General features: G+C 49.3%; 1 protein-coding gene across 2 annotated transcripts in view; it reads right to left on the reverse strand.

The window, feature by feature from the left end:
• Positions 1–23,261, reverse strand: part of PMFBP1 (polyamine modulated factor 1 binding protein 1) — a 341,248-nt gene that overhangs the window by 66,741 nt on the left and 251,246 nt on the right. For both annotated transcript variants that reach the window (XM_054049283.1, XM_054049282.1), the window contains one exon: positions 8,502–8,585. In XM_054049283.1, the coding sequence (XP_053905258.1) occupies positions 8,502–8,585 (84 nt within the window). The remainder of the gene's footprint in view (positions 1–8,501; positions 8,586–23,261) is intronic.

Genomic DNA, 23,261 nt, shown 5'->3' on the forward strand with positions numbered 1-23,261 from the left:
TGCCTGAGGCTGGAGTAAAATGGTGAAGAAAGAGACTCTGGTTCAAATGAAACACCATGTTCTTTTTAGGAACTAAATCTGGAGCTAGGTGAAGCATGATTTTATTGGGAAAGGACTGCAGGTAGGGATTTCTGATTGAAAGTAGTTCACTTCATCTTCTTGTTGAAGTAACGGCTAGGAAAAAGCCTACTTTAAATCTCCTTTAGTACAAGCACAGCTGCCTTTCTTCACAATTTAATCAATACGTGAAGAACCAGACTCAAGGTCTGCTGGCTGACAAAGGGATGTCTAAATGGTCTCTGAAGAATCTGGTGGTATGCAGCTATAGAATTAGGTTAGAAAATGGCAAATGTGGCTTGAGAGTGCCAGAAACCAGAACCTCACATCTGAGGGAGCTGAGGCTCATGTCTTTATGAAAACTTGCTCAAAGAAATTCCAGTGCATCTCTGACTGCTGTTCGCAAAGTAACTGAGTTTCTTTCCGCACATGATACCAACCAAACTCTTCACACCTTCCTGTCAGAGTCGTGCCTCATCTGGAATCAAGAATTGTTCAGACGCTGCAGCAGCTATGCTGAAGCCAGCTCAGTCTCTCACCTCCAGGCCATTAGGTGCCGTCTCAGGACATTGGGACTCACCCGAGTCGCACAGGACAAGTGTAGGTGTCCCCTCCCTGTGTGAAGCAGCAGAGAGTTAGGCCCTTCATTGGCCAGAAAGGTGGTACTAGCCCTTCGAGCTGCCTGAGCTGCAGTATGTGGAGAGAAGCGGGGACAGCTAGGCTGCTGGCAGGCGGCACTGAGAGCCGTGCCTCCTGAGGGGAACCATAAAGCAAGCAACAGAGGCTCTGGGGAATGGGAGAGAAAGTGAGCTTTGTCTTTCTTCCCAACACAGGAGACTCCTGAGCCAGGCTTTAGCTAGGGGAATGGAGGAGCTGGGGGATTACTTGCCTAGCTTGTACTTTCCAGGCATTATGCTGATGACCACAAGCTGTAACTGCAGCAAGATCTGTTTTTGTTTGTTCCTCCAAACACGATCCTAGGCTGAAAGATGCGACCAGGTGAGGCTCTGCCTTGTTACCATTTTATTTTCCTCTGGCTGAGACTGTAATGTTATTTGTCCCCTTCTTCCCAGAAGCTGACTTATCTGTCCACCAAGAGAGTTACCTCCTAACCCCTAATAGTTAGAGATTGGCTTATGCTTTGAAGCACGAGGTTCTCTCTCTCTTCTAAAATGTTACCATTAGCTATAACAATTCTGTGAATTCTTTTTATCCATCAAAATGTCCAGGTCTTCTTTGAATCTTGCTAAGTTCTTGTCTCAACAATATCCTCTGGCAATGAGTTCCACTGTCCAACGCTGTATAAAAAGTATTTATTTTTATTGAGTTTGAATTTGACAACTTTAAGTTTCATTGAATGTCCCACGGAGAAGAGAAGCTCCTATCCTACTCTATCCAGACCATTGATTGTTTTATGTACTTCCATCATATCTTCTCTTATTCATCTCATTTCTCAGGTAAAATCCCAATCTCTCTTCATATGAAAGCTTTTCCAGCCCTTACCTGTATCGCGCTTCTCTGATCCCCTCTCATTCTGCAACGTCCTTTTTGAGATGGGGTGACCAGTCCTCCACACAGTATCCAGATGAGGGCAAACCATTGGTCTCTATATGGTGTTATATCAGCCTCTGTATTTTTCTCTACCATTTTCCTTACGCAGCCTAACACCTTATTTGTTTTGTTTTTTTTAAACATAGTTGCATGTTGAACCAAGGTCTCCTGAGCCATCCACACTCCCATGAGCCCAGGGCCTTTCTTGAATTGATATTGTTAATTTAGAACCCTGTAAGCTGTAGTTCACATTTTCCCCTCTCCTTCAAGATAACCCTGCAGATGTCCTTACTGGGTAAGGACATCAATGACTGTGGAGCGAGCAGGAGCAATGAGGATACATTAATTGACCTGGACCTGGGAAGGAAAATGCAGTTCTGTCAGGCCTAAGGATACCTCTGACTGGGGCAGAAATCCGGGACCTTCCTGTTGGAGAAGTTTGCAATATGATCCACTGGTGGTACAAAGTACTTTTGGGTCAGATCAAGGGCACTCTTGGTTGAGGTTCCACGTACTTGGGAAAGAATGTCTCCTCACGTACCATGTTTTCCTTGCAGATACTGCTCAGAGGAGCAGATGGTTTCTCTGGTCCCCTGGCTGCTTGTTGCCATAGGGGAGGGTTGTCGCCATTCATACAAGTGGCTGAGATTCCCTTTAGGAGTTTGGGGAGGAGAGCTTTGGTGTCCTTCCCAACTGCTTGTGATTTGAGGGGTTTATACTTAGCTAGTTTCTATCCAGGTCCATCTTCCCTAGGTTACATCTCTGGATTACTGGCTGGCGTCCATTGGATATGGATGGATGAGTGCTCTGACAGCATTTTCCCTTAAGAAGGTTGGCGTGGGGGAGCAAGCAGTTGCGTGTGGGATTTCATGCTGTGGGCTGAATGGCCCACAAGTGTAGTATTGGCTTCTGGGCCACAGTGCTCACAAAGAAAACAAGTGTTCTGCAGAGGGGATGGGGCTGCAGCCTAGGAGACCTGTTACTGAGTGGCAGAGATTTGATTTTTTTTTCGGAACAAGTTCTGAGGACGGGCCTCTGTACCCCCATGTGTCTTGGAGCAGGCTCCTTGGCAATGAATCGGGGAGCTCTCCTCTATCGATTATGAGTTGTGCTGGTGAGAATGGGTGGTTTGTGGAATACGAGAAGCTACTTCTCTTGCTCAGGCAGCCTTTCCCAGAGATCCCATAAGGAGAGAACGCTGCACTCCTGGCTCACTGGTTCGAAGCCATGATTCCCATCAGCTTTGGGAACGCCGTGAGGGCCAAGGGCACCCCAAATAGCAGTCCTGCACTCTGGAGGAGATGCTGTCTGCTATGAGCTGAAGGAATTGTAGATGACCAGTCTGGTATGCTTTGCGGATATAGTAGGGTCTTGAGGTCTACAGAGCAGATAATGGGGGAAAGGAAAGCTAATATTGCCTTCCAAATCCTCATCCTACCAGAGACTGAGCAGTGACAGACACAGCACTGGACGAAAAGCCTCCTGTCTCCTTGGACACGACTAAGCCCTGAAATGGAAGCCAGGCCCTCCTTCATGGGTAGGGGTGATGCCCAGTATCCAGCAGCTTCGGGACAGCTGACATGACTGGATTTCTGTCAACCTTACAACGACGAGCTTCCTTTGATCGGTGGGCTTCCCCCCTCCCAGGCTGCTCAATATCTGTCGCAAAAGAGATTCCCACAAAGAAAATGACGAGGACAACATGTGTAAGGGTCCTTTGAACTCTACTGGGTAACTCTGGTGAACTCCCTGGAAGTTCTGTGTCTTCAGAAGTGGGACCAGTGCCATTTCCCAGCCTTTCTCCTTAGGGCACCTGCCCTGGCTTGCACCATATACCCTGCTGTATGTGGGCAAGAGGTGCCAAAGAGAAGAGCTGGCAGAGGGTGAGTGTGGTTCCGTGGGCTTTTCAATAACGTGACCAGTAGAGGGGTGTGTGTGTAGAAGGGTGTTTGTGTGCCAGTCTAGACACGGGCTTGTGATGAGCACATGGTGACAAGCTGGTGGTGACCCACTGGCTTGCTGTCTGCACTCCTGCTTGAATCCAAATCTCTCTGGAGGACTGGTGAAGCAGACTCAGGCCTGGCTGCCCAAAGGGCATCTCTTAACGCTGCAGTGATCTTGGGCTCTTACCCTTAACTCCCCTACTGTCCACACACCCCCCTACTCACCCCAGTCTGGTGGTGCTTTCGACCCAGCCTTGCTGGCCCAGGTGGGGGCATAGGCTAAAACCCAAGTGAGGCTTTCACTTGGGCTGGTAACTTGCCCACTCTGCAGTGAAGATACAGGCTAAATCAGTGGAATACTCATGGCCCTCCAATGGCATCCCACAATTCATCCTATGTGCCCAGAAGGACAGACAAGTTCTCCTACTACTCCCTGGGACAGACTCCTAGCGCAGTGCAATGCAAAGAACCCTGGGCTGTGCCCACAGGTCCTAGCAACACACACAAGGGAGTGCAGCGCCAGGGAAGACACAGTAACTTGAGTGTGGGTTTGCAGTGTGGTTGCTCACACCTGGGCTAGGCTGACCTAGGTACTCCCACCTGGGAGCCGATCACCCGAGTTAACGCTGCAGTGCAGATACATCCTAATCGCTGCCGGAGCAGCAACAGGGATTGCCAGGCTGCCAGGGGCTTAAGATTTTGTCCCAATTTTGATTCGTATCAAGGGAAAGGATTGCAGCTTCCCACGAGGAGGAGGAGGAGTAGAGTCCTCAGAGACAAGAGAGAGCTTCTGTGCTGGCTGATGGAGGCAGGGGATAGGCTTGCGGTGCAATGCAGCATCTGACCAGTGGGGAGGGGGGGACAGGGAGGAGGAAGGAGTCTTCAGCAAACCTGCCTGCACAGATGAACGAGGTGGGCAGAATATCAGCCATGTGGCACCTGAGCAGAGGAAGTGCCAGGTGTGCAAAATCCTCATTTTAAAACTCTGTAGTGGGGTCTCCACAGGGAGCCTGCACATACACACTCTTGCTTTGTGCAAGCGGCTCCTGGCTGTAATGTCCTGGCTTGGCAGAACGGGAGGAGGAAGGTGTCCGCCACAGACTAACAAGGTGCTGTGGTCTGTTAGCAGGGCTTTTGCAGAGGATGCTATGCAGGGACTGAAGTCTCTTTGCTAGAGAGAGATGCAGGAATCCATCTGAGCAGCCCTTTGAGAGAGCATTTCCTCAGAAGAGAAGAGGGGAGATAAGGCTCACCCAGGTACCCAGCGCTGACCCACCACTGCCACAACCAGGGGAATGCCTGTGCTTTTAGACCCAGAGCCATGCGGAGAAGCTCAGCACACAATGGCACAAGGCTTTGAAACTTCAGCTTTAAATCCCCCCAGCATAGCTCAGTGGAGACCAGGACCCTAGTCAAAACATCGTGCTACTATTGATAGGTGCCCAGCTCTCTGAACAATAAACAGAGAAGCCATCCCTGTGCTTCCGTGTTCACTCCGTTATTGTATAACAGAACAGCTCCGCTGGCTTAGAAAAGCCACTAGAAACGTCTCTTTGTGACTGCGGGTGATTGGCTACACATCTCTCCTCATGCGGGAGTGTGGCCACCTTGGACAGAGCGGCCACCACATTGCCTTTAGTCAGCCTTTGTTTACTAGGCATTTCAGCGTGTGAACAGCAGAGACTAGGTCACAAAGGGTCCAAAATCCTTCCTTCTTCATGCCCCCCCAATTCCCTCTGGGTAGGTGCCTTAGCTAGACCTCATTTCCACAGGCATGGCTGCTGACCAGCGCTTGGGGGGAGAAATCCTTTTTCCACGTGGATCTTTGGACCATGTTATTTCATGGACCACAATATATTCTGTAGGTACAGAATCCATTCCCCCCTGCTCAAAAGGTTGATAGCTAATTCCAGCACTTAGTCTATTTTAATTAAGACTTTTTCTCTTGTGTATACAATTTTCATTAGTGCTGAAGTTATTTTTAATTTGTAATTAACACAGTCTACTTCCCATTATGTATGTCTTGCTGGAATGACACGTTCCATCTTACATTTTGCAGTACCTCAAAGGGGCAGTAGGTGTCTCTCTTAGCCTTCCCTTGGCCCACCTGCCCTCCTTGTCCCTGAGACGGTGATATAGTGCATAATTCCAAAATGGCAGCTTTTTGAAAATTCACCTTGATTATCAGACATTAAAAGTGACTCATCCCGCAGTGACTGTCTGGCAGAAGGATGGGATCAGACAGCAGACAATGAGGGACTGGACGCATTAACACACTATATTACAGAGCCCATCAAAAATACCTTTGTTCTGTCAAAGATCCAATCATTTCCTAGTTGTGTTCTTCTGAAGAGAAAGAATAATAATAATAAAAAAACACAGAGGAATTTAAAACCTCCCCCGATCTCTTTATTCTGGGAGGGATGAAGGGAGGGAGGGACATGTTTTCTTAATGCCTGATCAACAATCAGGAGGAGATGGGACAATGGGAGCTGCTGGGCTGTGGAAATGGGACTCTGCAGTAACACACAGCACTTGTTTGCTCTTGAAAGCCACCATATTATTGCCCCCGATTCTGCTCATTGGAAACTCATTAGCAGGCAGATGCCTCAACTAAATATTTACAGCTGCACTCACACCTATGCTGCAATCTTCTAATCTCACCCAACAGCAAAAGCAGGGACCAAAGGGTTTATTTCATACTTAATGTGCAAAACAACCCCAACAACTGGAGCTTTAACCTGTAATCATCCTGGCGTATTTCATCTGCACAGAGAGCGAGAGTGTGGAAATGCCACCGCTGATAAATACTTTATAAGCAGTGATAATAGCCCATAAGTATAAGCACCGGAGTCTTTCCAATAACTGTAAAGCTTGCAGTCTTGCAGTGTACATGCATGTGTCTGTTTATACGAAACCATGTGTGGGTGTATCACTGGGTGAAACATACCAAATCCGCAGCACCGCTGAGAGTGTAAGAGGCTCACGCACTTGCCCGAGTCCCCAAGGAGACAGAAAAAGCCCAACTGGGAGGTTTTGGCTCTGGTTTTATCATTTCCATCGCTTGCTTATGAAGATAGGGAAACTGTCCAGGGCTAAGCAAAGCCTTTATCAGTCACGGAAAATACCCCAAAGGCAACATGCCACAGATCAAAGGCATCTCTGGCGTTTGTGCTCATATGGGTTTCCCTGCCAAATAGTTTAAGTAATATGATTAAAACACAAATTCCATAAACATCAATTTCCCATCTGTTTAATAATAAGAAGGTTCTGTGTCATCAGTGGTTTCATTCCCCTCATTGGATTCATTAATATTCCATGGGAAAGCAAGTGTTGCCCTCAGCCCAACCTGCACAAGGCGACACCTCCTGGCAAAGGGATCCGGTTCCCCAGTTGGGCACAGGAGCTGAAGGAATATTCCATCCTTGGGGTGGGCGCAGGGAGCAAGGGGAACTGCTGCAGACGCAATGAAACGGGAGGGGCTGCTGTAATTAGCAAATACAAACAATACACCCCAACACATCACATGGGGGCAGAGAGCTGTCTGGAGCATCCTGCAAAGCTTCCCTTTTCTCTTCTGACTCCCACTGTTCATCAGAGGCCAAGACCCTGCAGTAAACAGGGCCCCCCACCCTCTCTCTCTCGTTCCCTGAACTGCACCAAGCAGCAGCAATTTCACTTCTCCTCCAGACAGCCAGAAGCAGGGACAGGACTGGGGGCGATCAGAACTCCATAGTGACATTGCCTTCTCCGATCTACAGCGCACATCCCAAGGGGCAGGAAAATGCAAAAATGTTGTATGCAAAATCTCTTCCTGAACCTGATAAGCAGAGCCCCAACCCACCCCATATTGAGGGTCTGCAACACTGGGCTAGATTCATGAAGGGAAAACAGGAAGAGAGTTTCTGTTTATAGAATTTTAATGAGCCCTAAAGGTTATTTCTCTGCAGTTCTAATGATAATTTCCAGCTCTCTATGTTCATAGGAAACTGGTCCTTTAGCTCTAATCACATTTGGATACTGTCTAGAGCACACACTGCATGTCGGGCTGCTGCAGAATATCAACAAACAAATGATCAGCAGCATGCTCGGATTCTACAGGGGAGAAACAATACACAGGGAAGTCTTGTATGGTTTGCACTCTGCAAATGAGAATGATCTCACTACCCCTGCCAGGGACTCAGCAGGTCACTTGAAAGCCCTGCAGCTCTTGGGAGAGGGTCCCTCCAAGAGAACGAGGGAAGAAAAACGAAAGTGGAAAAATAAAAAAAAAGAGAAAACTCTCAGAATGACATCAATAGCCAGGAACCTGCTTTCCTGTTCATGTGACTGCATGTCCGACTCCTCACACGTGAGCTGAGCCAACCCCCAGGACACAGGGGCGCTGGGCTGCGCTGCCTGACCCCCGCTCCCATCCCACACCTGACACCCCCGGGACACAGGGGACACGCTGCCTGCCCCCCGCTCCCATCCCACGCCCGACACCCCCGGGACACAGGGGCGCTGTGCTGTCTGCTCCTCATTTCCCATAAATCTCCACGGGAGCCAAGCTCTCTGTGTTGAGCAGGTTTGGAGGCACCCAGGGCTCAGTCACACTTTCGTGATTCCTTGGCACTGGGGAATCGGGAACGTTCTGGCTGCCTGAACGGCCAGTATTGAAACTCAACTGCAGCACAGAGGACGGGATTCCATGTCTGGGAAGAGCTCAGGTGGGCGGCCCTGAGAACGGAGATCCTTGCCCTGCCTCGCCCCCACTTCTCCAGCTCTCTAATGTTGGCAGCATTTCCTGTTTCTTAGCCAAGGCCAAAGGGAGCACGGCTGGTTCAGAGAACTAGAGTCAATGCTCCCACGTTAGCACTAGGCTGGAGTGACCCTGAAGAGGGCTCACGGGCAGCATAGGGCTGTCCCTTCTGGGGGGTCCCATTAGGTTGCCTTCACTATTGACAGTACCTCTTTCTGTGCCATGCTATATTTGCTCCTCATGGTGACCACCTCCACCTCTGCTTCAGTAAGCTGATTCTTTGTCTCTTGTGCCTGTAGGTCAAGAAACATTAGGAACCATTAGGAAATGTATAACCAGACAGAAATATCCCATAATGCCACTATATAAATCCATGGAATACCCCACCTTGAATTCTGCATGCGGTTCTGGTCGCCCCATCTATAAAAAGATATATTTGAACTGGAAAAGGTACAGAGAAGGGCAACAAAAATGATGAGGGGTATGGAACGGCTTCCATGTGAGGAGAGATTAAAAAAACTGGGACTGTTCAGCTTAGAAAAGAGACAACTGAGGGGGGATATGATAGGGGGCTGCAAAATCATGACTGGTGTGAAGAAAATGAAAAAGGAAGTGTTATTTGCTCCTTCTCATAACACAAAAACCAGGGATCACCCAATGAAATTAACAAGCAGCAAGTTTAAAACAAACAAAAGGAAGTATTTCTTCACACAACAATCCATCAACTGGTGGAACTTGTTGCTGGGGATGTTGTGAAGGCCAAGAACGTAACTGGTTTCAAAAAAGAATTAGACAAGTTCCTGGAGCACAGGTCCATCAATGGCTATTGGTAATGGCTGGCTGCCTACAGAAAGTCCTGGCTACATGTTAGTCCTTTCACTGCCACTGCATTGTCTTCTCCCCTCCCCTCGGCCTGTCCAGCACAGCCTGGGTCCACCCCTACTCCCCATGGAGAGGCCGGCCTCGGCTTGGGACCTGCAGGCAGAGCTGGGGAGAAGAGGAAGGAACGGTGTGGGAATTAGCACGGAGCCAGTGGGGCCATTTTTTGATCAGGGGGACAGACATAGGGGAGACGGGGGAATAACAGATGTGCGAGGTTTGGGGAGACAGAGATTAAGCCCCCCACATTTCCCATGGCACAACTCTGACCCCTCCATTCCACCTCACAGCCCCCCTCAACACATCTTTAATGGAAAGGGAGAATATGGGGCTGACAGGCGCCTCTACCCCTAATCCACCCCCCCCACCACACACTCCCATTTCCCCTCTAATCCTCCCCCTCCCTTTACCACCCATCCTTATTTATTCTCTGCTCCCCAACCTCCTCCCCCCTCCTCCCTGCACTATTCCAAGGCCTTTCCATATTCCCCTTCACTGCTCCAGAAAATGACATAAGCAGCTGATGTTAGGGTGGTTTCATGTCAGGAACCCCAAGACCGAATGACGCAGTGACTTGCTTTCCTTTGATCGCACTCAGTTACATTACATTATCCTAATGTAATGGGAGAGGGATAGCTCAGTGGTTTGAGCATTGGCCTGCTAAACCCAGGGTTGTGAGTTCAATCCTTGAGGAACCATTTAGGGATCTGGGGCAAAATCAGTACTTGGTCCTGCTAGAGAAGGCAGGGGGCTGGACTCAATAACCTTCGAAGTCCCTTCCAGTTCTAGGAGATGGGATATCTCCATTTATTTAATTTATTTTTAACTGCTCACTAGAATCCTTCTTCCCACTAATTTCTTTGACAGCATTTCTAAAGTAAGATTGGAGTCTGTATATGGATTTTTTTCATAGATTCCAAGGCCAGAAGGGTCTGTTGTGATCATCCAGTCTGACCTCCTGCACAGCACAGGCCAGAGAACTGCCCCACAATAACCCCTAGGGCAGATTTCTGAGAAAAACATCAGATCTTGATTTTAAAATTGCCAGTGATGGAGAATCCACCACGACCCTCCGTAAATTGTTCCACTGGGTTAATCACTCTCACCATTACACATTTATGCCTAATCTCCAGTCTGAATTTGTCTAACTTCAACTTCCAGCCATTGGACTTTTCTCTGCTAGATTGAAGAGCCCATTATTAAATATTTGTTCCGCACATAGGTACTTACAGACTGTGATCATGTCTCCCCTTAACCGTCTCTGTGTTAAGCTAAATAGATTGAGCTCCTTGAGTCCATCACTATAAGGCAGATATTCTAAGTCTATAATCATTCTCGTGATTCTTCTCTGAACCCTCTCCAAGTGATTAACATCTTTCCTGAGTTGTGGGCACCAGAACTGGACACAGAATTCCAGCAGCGTCACACCAGTGCCAAATGCAGAGGTAAAATAAATTCTCTACTTCTACTCAAGATCTCCCTGTTTACGCATCCCAGGAACAAGCTAGCCCTTGTGGCCACAGCACTGCCATGGTTGCTCTTTAAAATATTGCTCTAAAACCAGAAATGATGGTCTCATGGAAGAACTTCCCAAAGAAGTCCTGCAGAATGCAGTTGGAGAGTCTAACATGGGGGTTAGACTAGCTGACCCTTGTGGTCCCTTCTAACTTCTAACAGGTGTGTTGTGAGCAAGACACGAGAAGTCATTCTTCCGCTCTACTCTGCTCTGGTTAGGCCTCAGCTGGAGTATTGTGTCCAGTTCTGGGCGCCGCATTTTAAAAAAGATGTGGAGAAATTGGAAAGGGTCCAGAGAAGAGCAACAAGAATGATTAAAGGTCTTGAGAACATGACCTATGAAGGAAGGCTGAAAGAACTGGGTTTGTTTAGTTTGGAAAAGAGAAGACTGAGAGGGGACATGATAGCAGTTTTCAGGTATCTAAAAGGGTGTCATAAGGAGGAGGGAGAGAACTTGTTCACCTTAGCCTCTAAGGATAGAACCAGAAACAATGGGTTTAAACTGCAGCAAGGGAGGTCTAGGTTGGACATTAGGAAAAAGTTCCTAACTGTCAGGGTGGTTAAACACTGGAACAAATTGCCTAGGGAGGTTGTGGAATCTCCGTCTCTGGAGATATTTAAGAGTAGGTTAGATAAATGTCTATTAGGGATGGTCTAGGCAGTATTTGGTCCTGCCATGCGGGCAGGGGACTGGACTCGATGACCTCTCGAGGTCCCTTCCAGTCCTATAATCTATGAATCTATGAATCTATGAAACTCTCTGGTTCTGAAAGCTCCCAAGGTTAGGCAACCACAGCATGTCACCTTGCGCCACCTGGAGCCTGGCAATCCCGTTCCTTTTCTCCAATGAGCTGCCAACCTGCCCTCCTGTCTAGCAAGCAATTTGCTGCTTTGTCAACTGGCCGACTTTAGAGCTAACCCGGCTCCTCTTACTCCCAGGGAGTGGTCTCATTGAAGCCAATGGGATTCATATGCGCAAGTGAGTCTTCACTGCTCTGACCCGGATGTGGTCCCTAAACCCCTCTGGTCCATACACAAAACCCAGTCATCCCAGGTCAGTGCTTTCAAGTTTCAACCCAGGCTAGCTGGCTTGACTAAAGGCCGAGTGAGGCTTTCACTTGGGCTGGTAACCTGCCCACTTTGAAGTGAGGAGGCCAGCTAAATAACTCAAGTGCTGATAGTCCTCCAGTCCACCCAAAATTGCCCTTGTGTGACCAGAAGGACAGACAAGTTCTCCCACAATTCACTGGGAAAGAATCATAGAGCTTCTCAGCACACTGCAGCACAAAGAGCCATGGGAGGTGCCCCCAGAAGTCCTAGTGATACACACTGAGGAGTGCAGTCCCGGAGAGGACACAGTACGTCAGATAGGGCTTTGCAGTGTGGCTGCTCACACCTGGACTAGGCTAACCTGGGGGCTCAGACCTAGGAACCAATCACCCAGGTTAGCCCTGTATTGACGATATACCCAAAGGGAAGCCAACGACCAACAGAACATGAAATCCTGACCCAATGCTGAGCGCTATAGCCAGTCAAGCCTTCCTGAGTCTACGAACCCCTGATCAGCCTGGCAGCCGGGCACTGCCCAAGCAGGTTGGATAATATGCATCCTACTGTATTTTATTTAATAAGTTCTCTTAAAATCTTGCTGCAAATCAACACATACATAAAAGACAAGACAGGGAAACAGAGGAAATGCTGCAGGCACAGATACAAGTGGCAGCCCCATAGTAACTGGAGCCCACGGCATTGGCCTATGCGGAAGGGGCAGCACCAGCAGGATGGTTGCAAGGTGTTCCAGGTAAAGCGCTGATGCCCGTGGAATCGCAGCAAACACTATTTAATTCTGTCCTCTAGAGAAGGGCAGAGCACGAGGCACAAAACCTAAGGAACAGTAAAGAGGGATGTATGTAAAGAAACGCCCACGGGGAATCTGCGGTGTTCCAGCTCACGGAGCTAGCAGCTGTAATAACGCCGTTTGCACATAGCCACAATGACACTATTGCTAACATCAGGTCTTTTGTCTTAAAGCGAAGGCTTTCCCACGGATATTCAATGGAGTGCTTTGCACACAGCACATCAGCCAGTTTAAAAAACGTATTTACTGACCATGCATTAACCTGACAAAATACAAGGAAAGGGCTGGCCACAGGATCAAACTGCTCCTTAGCAACACTCTGGGGAGTCCACACAAGGCTGATGCCTGGAGCCCCAAGCATGCTAGGTCAGTGGTGCTCAAACCACTGTGCATGGCTCTTTGGTGTCAAGAACTGCCCTTACTGCCGTCCTGCAGACAGCTGGCTAGTCACATGGTGCTGGCTCGCCTGGCTTTCGGCTGCTAAATTTAATTAAGACAGCTAGAACAGATCATACACTTTCCTAATATTACTTTTCCTAGTAAGCAACTGCTGCTGTTGCTGCCACAGGCATGTGCAGCCATGAGTGGGAGGAAGGAGATGGTTTGTGCCAGCACAATTGTGCAGGAGAATCTCGCTATGTACTTCTCACTGTAAAATATCCAAGAGCTGCTGTGTAGGCGCTTTACAGGCCGAAGGAAAGAAATGGACGTGCCCTGAAAAATGCACTATCCACATTCAGATGTGACAGAATCAGGAAAGGGAACAAACAGCAGCGAGAAGGAAGCAGAATGGCTACAACCATACAAAGCGACAAAGAGTCCTGTGGCACCTTCTAGACTAACAGACGTATTGGAGCAGGAGCTCTTGTGGGTGAATAGGCACGCCTCCAACGAAGTGGATATTCACCCACAAAAGCTTATGCTCCAATACGTCTGTTAGTCTATAAGGTGCCACAGGACTCTGTTGCTTTTTACAGATCCAGACTAACACGGCTACCCCTCTGATACTTACAACCATACAGTCTTGCAGAGACTACCCAATAGATGAATGCACACATCTCAATGGTTCCATTACAGTCCTACAATCATTCTGCAAAGCTTTGTAAGTCATGGCCATGACTTCCCCGATCTTTATTGTTATTTCTGCCCTGAAGTATGTCCCTCCAGAGCTCAGAACGCCCTGACATACACTGAAAAATACAATAAAGAAGAGTTACATAATCAAACAAAAGACACCCTCATGGTCACTTCAACCTGGTCTGCCTGATACCGAGCAAATCGCCTCTGGGAATTGTTACATCTCAGACTGTGTCTTGCTGTGGGAGTCGTTGGGACTTGGTGATCGTTATATACTTGTAAAACACTGACAATGACTATTTAATCATTTTCCAATGGAAAGTCAACATGCCCACAATGCCCTGGGTGTGCCAGGATGCTCCCTGTTTGCCATTCACTAAAACGATGCCCGTCTGCCATGACAAACAACCAGCCTGTTCAAGAGCTGGGGTCAGTTCAGGGCAAGGCTCTGCAGCTATTTCTGCAGCACACCAAATCAGGCAACCTCTGATTTCTGTCACGTTTCCCATCTTCCCTTGGAGTTTATCTGACCAGCTGCTGTTCCCACAAGGCAAATTTAAATGAATGAAAAGAACGAGCGTTTTCGATACTGTATCATGTGATCTGGAAAGTCCTAGTTTGGATGAACTAGCAAAATTCCAAGAATCAATCACCACGATGCAGTGTCGTATTCTAGAATGAACTACCAGCGGAGAAACCAAAATGAGGATTTTAGGAGATGGACCCAAGCTTCACTGTCTATTTGAAGCCTCTGACACTGAATGCAGGTTCCTGCCAAGGGTATTGACTCTTGTGTGTGCCCTGCTGCAGGCAGCAAACAGGGCCACACCTGCACGTGAGGGGAGCACCTCCCTGCACCAGCAGCGTCACTCCAATCACAGTGGCTGCCTTCCTGACAAGGCGAAATGCTCCAGGAATCAGCTTCACGTCGAAACACATTACAGGCTGAACGTGCCCCCACTTCTCCTGGGCAGGGGTTCAGGCACATCCCGCAATGCCTGTGGAGGTTAAGTGTGTGTCTACACTGGAATAAAAGACCTGCGGCATGGCTGCACCTGGCCCAGGTCAGCTAATGGGCTGTGGGGCTCAAAATTGCGGTGAAGACATACGGGCTTGGGCTGGAACCTGGGCTCTGGGACCCTCCCTCCTCCTGGGATCCCAGAGCTTCCAGACGGAGGCTGAACGTCTAGACCTGCAGCCCAAGCTCCGTGAGCCTCAGTCTCTGGCCTGTGTGTTTAACTGTTCTGTAGTCGCACCCTGAGGCCAGTTCTTCAAATGTCTCTCGCCTAGTGTCGTGACTTCCTGTAAGTGCACACACAGACCCTCAAAGTCAGCACACGTTTCCCATCTCCTCCCTCCCTCACGGTGTTCACTGCAATCCTCCAAGCCTTCTAGCTGACGTTTGACTTGAAACACGCAGGGACTGTGTAGAGGGGAGCAGAGCACAGTTCAGGATCTGTACTAATAAAAGAAGACCCTGTCATTCCATATTATGGTGAACCTGGAATCCATGGAGTATGAAAAAACTCCCAGAGTGTCAGGTTGGGGGCTTGGTTTGGTACAGCTGGTGCATGAAGTCATTCTGTGCTTACAGCGTCTGACAGAAAATGGACCCAATCAGAAGCAGATGCTGATTATTCTGAATAACCACCCTGCTCCCCACATCTTGACTACTCTTCCCCCCTTTACACCTGCAACCTTCCTCTTCAAGCCCTCCTGAGAAACCACCTTCTTCCCCAGTGTCTCCATCAGAGATACCAACCCCCTCACTAACGCCTGACATTCCCAGCGTGATGCACCTTTCCAAGTACATCCCACAACCGCTTTCTCCGGAGCCAGCGTTCTCCCTCCTGCTCATGCCAGGGTGCCTGTAGCCTACAGTGGGCGGCACAGGGGAGGTCCTCGGAACTGATTTGCTCAGGCACTGTATGCAACTGTCCAGTAATAGATCTACAGCCAGGATAGCAGCTCCTTAAGCTTCGCTCTTCCTTGGCAGCATGCCAATGGTACCGGGCATATTTTACAATACCAGTCACTGTGTCATCACTGGAGTGACTACGCAGCGTCCTCTGCAGTCTGTTACGCTCAGCTCTCTGCAATGTTCTGACGTAAATGCTCCTGCCTTCAGATCCATGTCATGGTTCGAGTGTCCCTTCCCTCCCCATCAGCGATACTCTGACCAAGGCTCACGAGCTGCCATGGCTCTTTAATGTGTCTCCTACGGCTCTTCGCAGCACAGGATACGAAAACAGTGTCATTTACTTATTAAACAGGCTAAGTTATTAGCCAATCAGGAGGCTTTTACTATTATCCTATTGCAGTTGATCAAGTATTATTATTTTGTCAGTCATTTTGCTGTGAGAATTACATGTATATAAAAACTCAATATTTCCCCTGCCCTACGGTTTGAATAGGAATCTGTAGTCCCATAGTAAATTACAATGATTTCACACGACTGGGGCTCTTTTGGGTGATGCTGATCACTAATTTGGCTCCTGAACCACTGAGGTCTGCGTGTCACTGCTCTACGTATCCAACTGCATGCCGTCTAGCACCTCAGCAGAACACAGGGTCCGCTCTGGGCCACAAGGAGCCTCACCCATCCCTTAGCATGCCCCACTCTGGGTGACCCCAGAACTTGCATGGAAAACCATGTCACTTCCTCAGATCAGAAGCACAAAACTGGGGTAAGCTCTTCCCAGGACTGTACTCCTCTGATGAAGTGGGCATTCACCCACGAAAGCTTATGCTCCAATACTTCTGTTAGTCTTAAAGGTGCCACAGGACCCTCTGTTGCTTTTTACAGATTCAGACTAACACGGCTACCCCTCTGATACTTTTTCTTGTTGTTACAGCACAGATTTGACACTCTGGAAATGCTCCCCTCTTCCTGAAGTTTATTAGAAAAATCACAATTCTATAGCTATAATTCTTTCCATTCCTTTCTTCATTCTGAATTAAAGACCTTCCACTTCAGAACCCAGCCAGGTGCTTTCTGATATCAAGGAAAGTGCCTGAAGAATAAATTGCTCCTATCAGAAATAAAGCATTTTCGTTCTGCCACAAGCAGGGAGATCTGTGTTTCTAAGTCTCTCCAAAGGCAACTCCATCTTTACTGCTCTCTCTCCTTTTCCTTTGATGCACAAAGCCTGCACATCACAGGGCTGTGATTGCGTTCAGCTTTGGAGCAGTAGAATTGTAAATATTCATTGGAGTCCAAGCTAGTTTTCCCAAGTCTCTCCTAAGGGCTCTGCGGCTATGCAAACAGCAGCGGCTGTGCATTAGCCTCCCGGCCTGGAGGCTGCCTGTTTCTCCACAGCCCTCAGGACTACTTCTTTACAGAAACTGCACGGAGTGAAGCCAGCCTTAACGACTATTTCAGCCAACAGCTCCCTTGTTTTCTTTATTCTCGCCACATTTGACAGGGCAGGCTATCGGTCCCTCACCACATCATACCTACCATGGACACATACCTGCTCTATGCTATGACACTGATCAGTTGCTGACAGCTGGCATCAGCAAAGGTGTGCAGACACACTCCCAGCTTAGTATGGGCACCAGGCGTGCTGCGCACACTCATGTAGCCCCCGTCCTTGAGGTACAAACCCTGGGCACAGGCCCAAGTAAACTCACAAATGCCACACACCTTAGGGGCACATGTCTACTCCCCACACCCTGAGTCCTAGGAAGACAAATGGACGCGCTCACATATGCCCTTGAACCCCTGGAGTGCCCACGGGCACACTCACATACACCCCCCTACACACACACCCGGGTGCGTGCCCACGGGCACACTCGCATACACCCCCCTACACACGCCTGGATGCGTGCCCATGGGCACACTCGCATACACCCCCCCTACACACACCTGGATGCGTGCCCACGGGCACACTCACATATGCTCCCCCTACACCCACCTGGGTGCGTGCCCACGGGCACACTCACATACACCCCCCTACACCCACACCCGGGTGCGTGCCCACGGGCACACTCGCATACACCCCGCTACACACAGCGGGGTGCGTGCCCACGGGCACACTCACATATGCTCCCCCCCCCCGTGTGGGGTGCACATGGAGACATACAGCAAAGGTGCAGTCAAGGGCATGAGTCACTCTAGGTTGACAGGACACAATCTTGCCCCTCACCAAGGCTGCCAGGAAGGTAACAGGAAATTTATTAATGTCCAGGCAACTCAGTCTGCACAGCCACTAAAGGAATCACATTTGCACCCAGAAACAGGCTTCCCCAGCCTACCATGCTGGTGCTAGGAGAGCCGAGGCATGCGGGGGAAACGCTGTGTGGGCGTCTGAGCCAGCCCACTGAGATCTGTGCGGTTCAGCCACGCACCCCCCATTGTCTTCTGCACACACTGCAGTATGTACTCAGCCTCCCTCCAGGGTAACTCTTTACCAGGTGACCAGGCAGATCAGAGGCACCTCCAGCTTCCTAGGAACGGTCACCCCTTCTTCGTGGATGAAGATTTGGCCACCATGACCCACACACTTGTTACCTGGCTGTGTTCCCACAGCTCGCTGTACCTGGGAGTGACCGCAGAAGCAGAGACTGCAGACCATGCAGAATGTGGCACCCCACCTCCTCGATCGGATGAGCATAACACCCTACGATCAGCTCCCTCCAGTGACCCTGGCTGTTGCCTGTTCAAGACCTTGATACCCATGTCAAACCACCGACCGTCAGGACCCAGCTCCATGCAGGACCTGCCAAGACAGCTAGCTCCTTTGGGGAGTCAGCCGAGGAGCACCGTCGTCACAATAAAGCTCTCAGGTGAGAGGCTGTGGCTGTGATGTAGCCTTTATGAGGGGATTAGACCAGTTCAGGGCAGGGGGGCCGGCAAGGCCTGCCTCTCTGAGAAAGCTTTTCCATGTAACCAGAATGATTATTACAATGTGTGCATTTGTGTACACACCTGGGTCCCCCACCAAATATACACCCCCTGCCCCCCGCATGGATTCCCATAGCCAGGGAAGGGAGAAGACTCTGAAAACAAACAAGGACTAATTTACCTGACACTATGGTACAGGTGGAGGGGCATTTAGAAAACCCAGGGACAGACTCTGAGAGGTCAGGAAACTGAAATCAGTCAAGTCAGAATTGTTACTGGAACTACAATTCTGCTTCTGTACTGGTATTATGAGAAGTGATCTGGCAAGGCTTGGAGCAGTGTGCATTTTCCCGTTAGCCTCTTTAAGAACTGACCCTTTTGGTCTACTGCTCACTGAGGACAGAGCCCTCTGCACGGACGGCCAACCCTTCGGCCTGCAAGCTACAAGGAAATAGCTCAAGACTCTCCGATACTTGCTGGCGTCTCTGTCCTGCCTACAGCACTGTGAGCACATCGAGACACCAGGATGAAGGGAAGAGTAATTCCCGCAACAAAGAACGCCTGGGAACCTGCTAACTGACCAAGGCTCATCTTTTCTTTACAACCTCCTGTCACAGCCGCTCAAATTCAGTGGGCTACGAAGTACTATGAATGGGACAATCAACCTGCCAACAGTCAGCCAGCAATGATTTCTTCCTAAGACCAGAACTCAGCCCCCACTGTGCAATTAGCACCCTCTGAGACATGGATCCATTTGGAGAACATCCAATTCAGAGAGACAAATATATAACGGAAAGGAGAGGCAGAGGAGTGAGAAAAGAAAAAAAAAGTCCTTCATAAAAGTCCAAAATAAATAGCCCACAACTTGCAGGGATCCTTTCTACATAGAAAGAAACAAAAATAACAGAGAACAAAGCTGATCTTGTGGTGACAAGGAGCCCTGAACTCATTGCTGGTTCTGTCAGTGACTCAGTGTACTCGGGAAAGTCAGTTAGCCCGTGTGCTGCATCTGTACAATACTTGCCCACCTCATTTTAATTCACGAATATCTGCTAAAAGATGGAACATGCTGGAGAAGGGGGAAGTATTACTCTCCTAATGATTAGTGCTCAGTTGGTGGGAAATGAAATATCAACCACCTATGGTTTAATACAGGACTTTGCGTGTAATACAGAAACTGCTTGGATGCTGCTGCAGGTTCAGTCCTGGCACAGTTGTCACTAGTACTCCATGCATCAGGACCCAAATGGGGGGTTCATGGGGAGTGTGCTGACTGCATCCAGCTTAAAGTTTGCTGAGGACATAAAAATTGGGGCAGTGATAAATAATGAAGAGGACACGTCACTGATTCGGGGTGATCTGGATTGCTTGGTAAACTGGGCACAAGCAAGCACTATGCATTTTAATGCAGCTAAATGTAAATGTACACACGTAGGAACAAAGAACGCAGGCCATACTTACAGGGCGGGGGACTCTACCCTGGGAAGCAGTGACCGTGAAAGAGATTTGAGAGTCCTGGTGGAGAATCAGATGAACAGGAGCTCCCAGTGTTGACGCTGTGGTCAAAAGGGCTAATGTAATCCTGGGATGCAGAGAGAGAGGAATCTCGAGTAGGAGCAGAGAGCTTATTTTACGTATATATTTGGCTCTGGTGTGACGCTGCTGGAATAGTGTGTTCAGTTCTGGTGCCTGCAATTCAGGAAGGATGTTGATCAGTTAGAGAGGGTTCAGAGAAGAGCCAAAGGAATGATTAAAGGCTTAGGATACCTGCCTTATAGTGATGACTCAGGGAGCTCAATCTATTCAGTTTAACAAAGAGAAGGCTAAGGGGTGACTTGATCACAGTCAGTATCTATAAATTTAATAACGGGCTTTCAGTCTAGCAGAGCAATGTATATCACGATCCAATGGCTGGAAGTTGAAGCTAGACAAACTCAGTCTGGAAATAAGGCATAAATCTGTAATGGTGAGAGTAATTATCCAGTGGAACAATTTACCGAGGGTTGTAGTGGATTCTCCATCACTGACAATTTTAAAAATCAAGATTGGATGTTTTTCTCAGAAATCTGCCCTAGGGATTATTGCGGGGCAGTTCTCCGGCCTGTGCGACACAGGAGGTCGGACAGATGATCACAATGGTCCCTTCTGGCCTTGGAATCTGTGAAAAGTGTAACCGCTTTCTTTCCAAAACTGGATCAGACAGAGCGGGGTTAAGATGAGGATGACGATGGGACTGGTTTCGGCGTACTGCTTGCCCCACTGCACTGCCAAATTGCTCGGTGAGCTGAAAGAGTTCCTCCCCATCATGGCATTGGAAAGGCACTGACTGTGTGTTCTTGGAGATTTCAATCCGCATGCAGAGGATGAATCTTCTGCGCTGGCTTAGAGTTTCCTGGTATGTCTACGCGGCAAGCAGAAACCCGGGGCACTGTGTCTCAGAACTCAGGTCAACAGACTGGGGCTCACCCAGTAGTACTAAAAACAGCTGTGGGCTCAGGTTGGAGCTTGGGCTCCGAAGCCCACCCTCCTCCCAGGCTGGCCATTACCTCTACATTTGAGGCTGGGGCTCATCTCTCCTGTTGTTTCGATGGTCTGTCCTCAGAAGGGCTGCAGAGAGCTCAGAGGGAGAGTCTTGTTCCGCTGACTAATCCCATGAAGGTTTGGTAGGACACTATAATACTCTTATGTTCTCCACCACTGACACGGTGGTCCCATGGCACCTTCTTCACTGGCTTTGTTCTGACAAGGTCACCCAGGCTCACAGGTGATCTGCAATAAATGAAGCGAGAGGGGAGACAGCTGGCGTGCTGGTGCTGGAAGTCCTATGCCAAGGCTGATCAGCCACACAGAGGGCAAAGAACTAGTTCTTTTCCTTCACTGTTGCATCCATAAAAACCTTGGTCAGCAGGTTTGTTTTGAGTGGTAGTCAGAGAGAATAGTAAATCAGTCCTGTCTCAACGTGGTAGCTGGTCTGAGTACTTCCTAATGTGAAGAAATTGCTTGTTGCTCTGCAGACAGGATTGATCAGATTAGGGATGAGTTATCTGCTTCCTTGGAGGGGGAGCAAGACCCTGTCCTCTCTGCAAAAGTCACAGATGGTGATGCTCGCTAAAGTACTGGAGGTGTTGGGAGAACTTTGTCCCCACAACCTGTGCTTTGGAGCCACATCTTCCTGGCTGGTGAAGGCCAGTGGAGAAGTACTAAGCCTCTAGCTTGTGATGATTGTCAATGCCTCTCCAAGAGGGCTGGCTGCCTATTGCTTTGAAGGATGCAACATTGCGGCCTTTGCTCAAGAAGTCAACACTCAATACAGACAATCTAGCTAATTATCAACCCATAGCACACAACTCCTGCTTGAGGACGCTTGTGGCGAGACAACTCGCTCAGTATCTAGAAGTCCTTGATTGCCTGGCCCCTTATCAATCTAGGTAGAGACCTGGCTAGGGCACGTGGACTGCACTAGTCACAGTGGTTGATGATCTCCTCTGGGCTGTGGACGAAGATCAGGGTCTGTGCTGCTATCAGATCTCTCAGCTACCTTTGTTACCACTGATCATGACATGTTGCTGACTCACCTGTGGACCCCCAATTTCGTTTTCTCTCGGAGATCTGAGCAGGAAGTCAGGTATAACTGTTCCTCTGCTTGAAGAGCTCTGAGATGAGGGGCGGCGGAGTGTGACATTCTCCCTCCTGTTCCAGGTGTACAGGGGGCCAGTAGCAGGATTAACGAGGAGGCCTGAGGTCTGGTGTTTTCCGTATGCTGACGTTGTACGTCTCCAAATCACGTGACCCGTACGATGCAGCTCAGTGCTTCAGCCACTTCCTGGTGGAGATCAGGTCCGAGATGAGAGCGAGCTGGCCACGGCTCAGCGCACGCAGGACTGAGGTGATGCTGTGGGTTGGGGGAAGGAGCCGGAGGAGATGGTATCTATCCCTGTGACTGAGGGAATGTGTCTGCTGCTAGTTATTAGCCACCCAGCTGCTGAATGACGATCCCGTTACAGCAGTGGCCCAGTCATCTGGTGAGGAGGCTGATTTCTTTCCTTTCCAATGCTGACTGGGTCACTGTGCTCTCTGTGGGGCTGCCCCTTAAAGCCATCGGAGGACTGGAGCTGGTGCAGAACCACAGCCTGGCTTGCTGAGCAGGGCCTCTTGCTGGGAGCCTGTGCCCCAGGATCTGCACTGGCAGCCCAACAGACTCCGGCTGGAAATTAGGGTGCTGGGTCCAACCCACCAGAGGGCTGCACAATTCATTGCTCCCATTGGCTGAGCTGCACACTCAGCCAGGCTCCTCCTCCCTATTGACATTGGTGACAACTGGGAAAGCAGAAAAGCCTGATTTCCACTGAGACCAGAAATGCCCAGGATTGGCCTGCCCGAGGGATCCCCTCCCTCCCCATGCCGTACGGCCCCAGAGGAGCTCGAGCTGGAGTCCCTTGTTATCAGAGATGGGGCAACTGGCAGGAGTCAAGAGCTTGCGCTTCCCATCTGGTCCGAAATAGCCCAAATTCATGGCCTACCACAAGCAAGTGTGTTGGGGGGGGAGATAGCTCAGTGGTTTGAGCATTGGCCTGCTAAACCCAGGGTTGAGAGTTCAATCCTTGAGGGGGCCACTTAGGGATCTGGGGCAAAATCAGTACTTGGTCCTGCTAGTGAAGGCAGGGGGCTGGACTCAATTACCTTTCAGGGTCCCTTCCCCTATCCCATCCCTTCCAGGAGATAGGATATCTCCATATATTATTGCTTCCCTGGACAGAAAGGAGCTTTGTTTGTAGGTGTTGGCTGGCAGGCAGA

This window comes from Malaclemys terrapin, chromosome 14 (assembly GCF_027887155.1).
Source record: "Malaclemys terrapin pileata isolate rMalTer1 chromosome 14, rMalTer1.hap1, whole genome shotgun sequence".
In the NCBI taxonomy this organism is placed as follows: domain Eukaryota; kingdom Metazoa; phylum Chordata; order Testudines; family Emydidae; genus Malaclemys; species Malaclemys terrapin.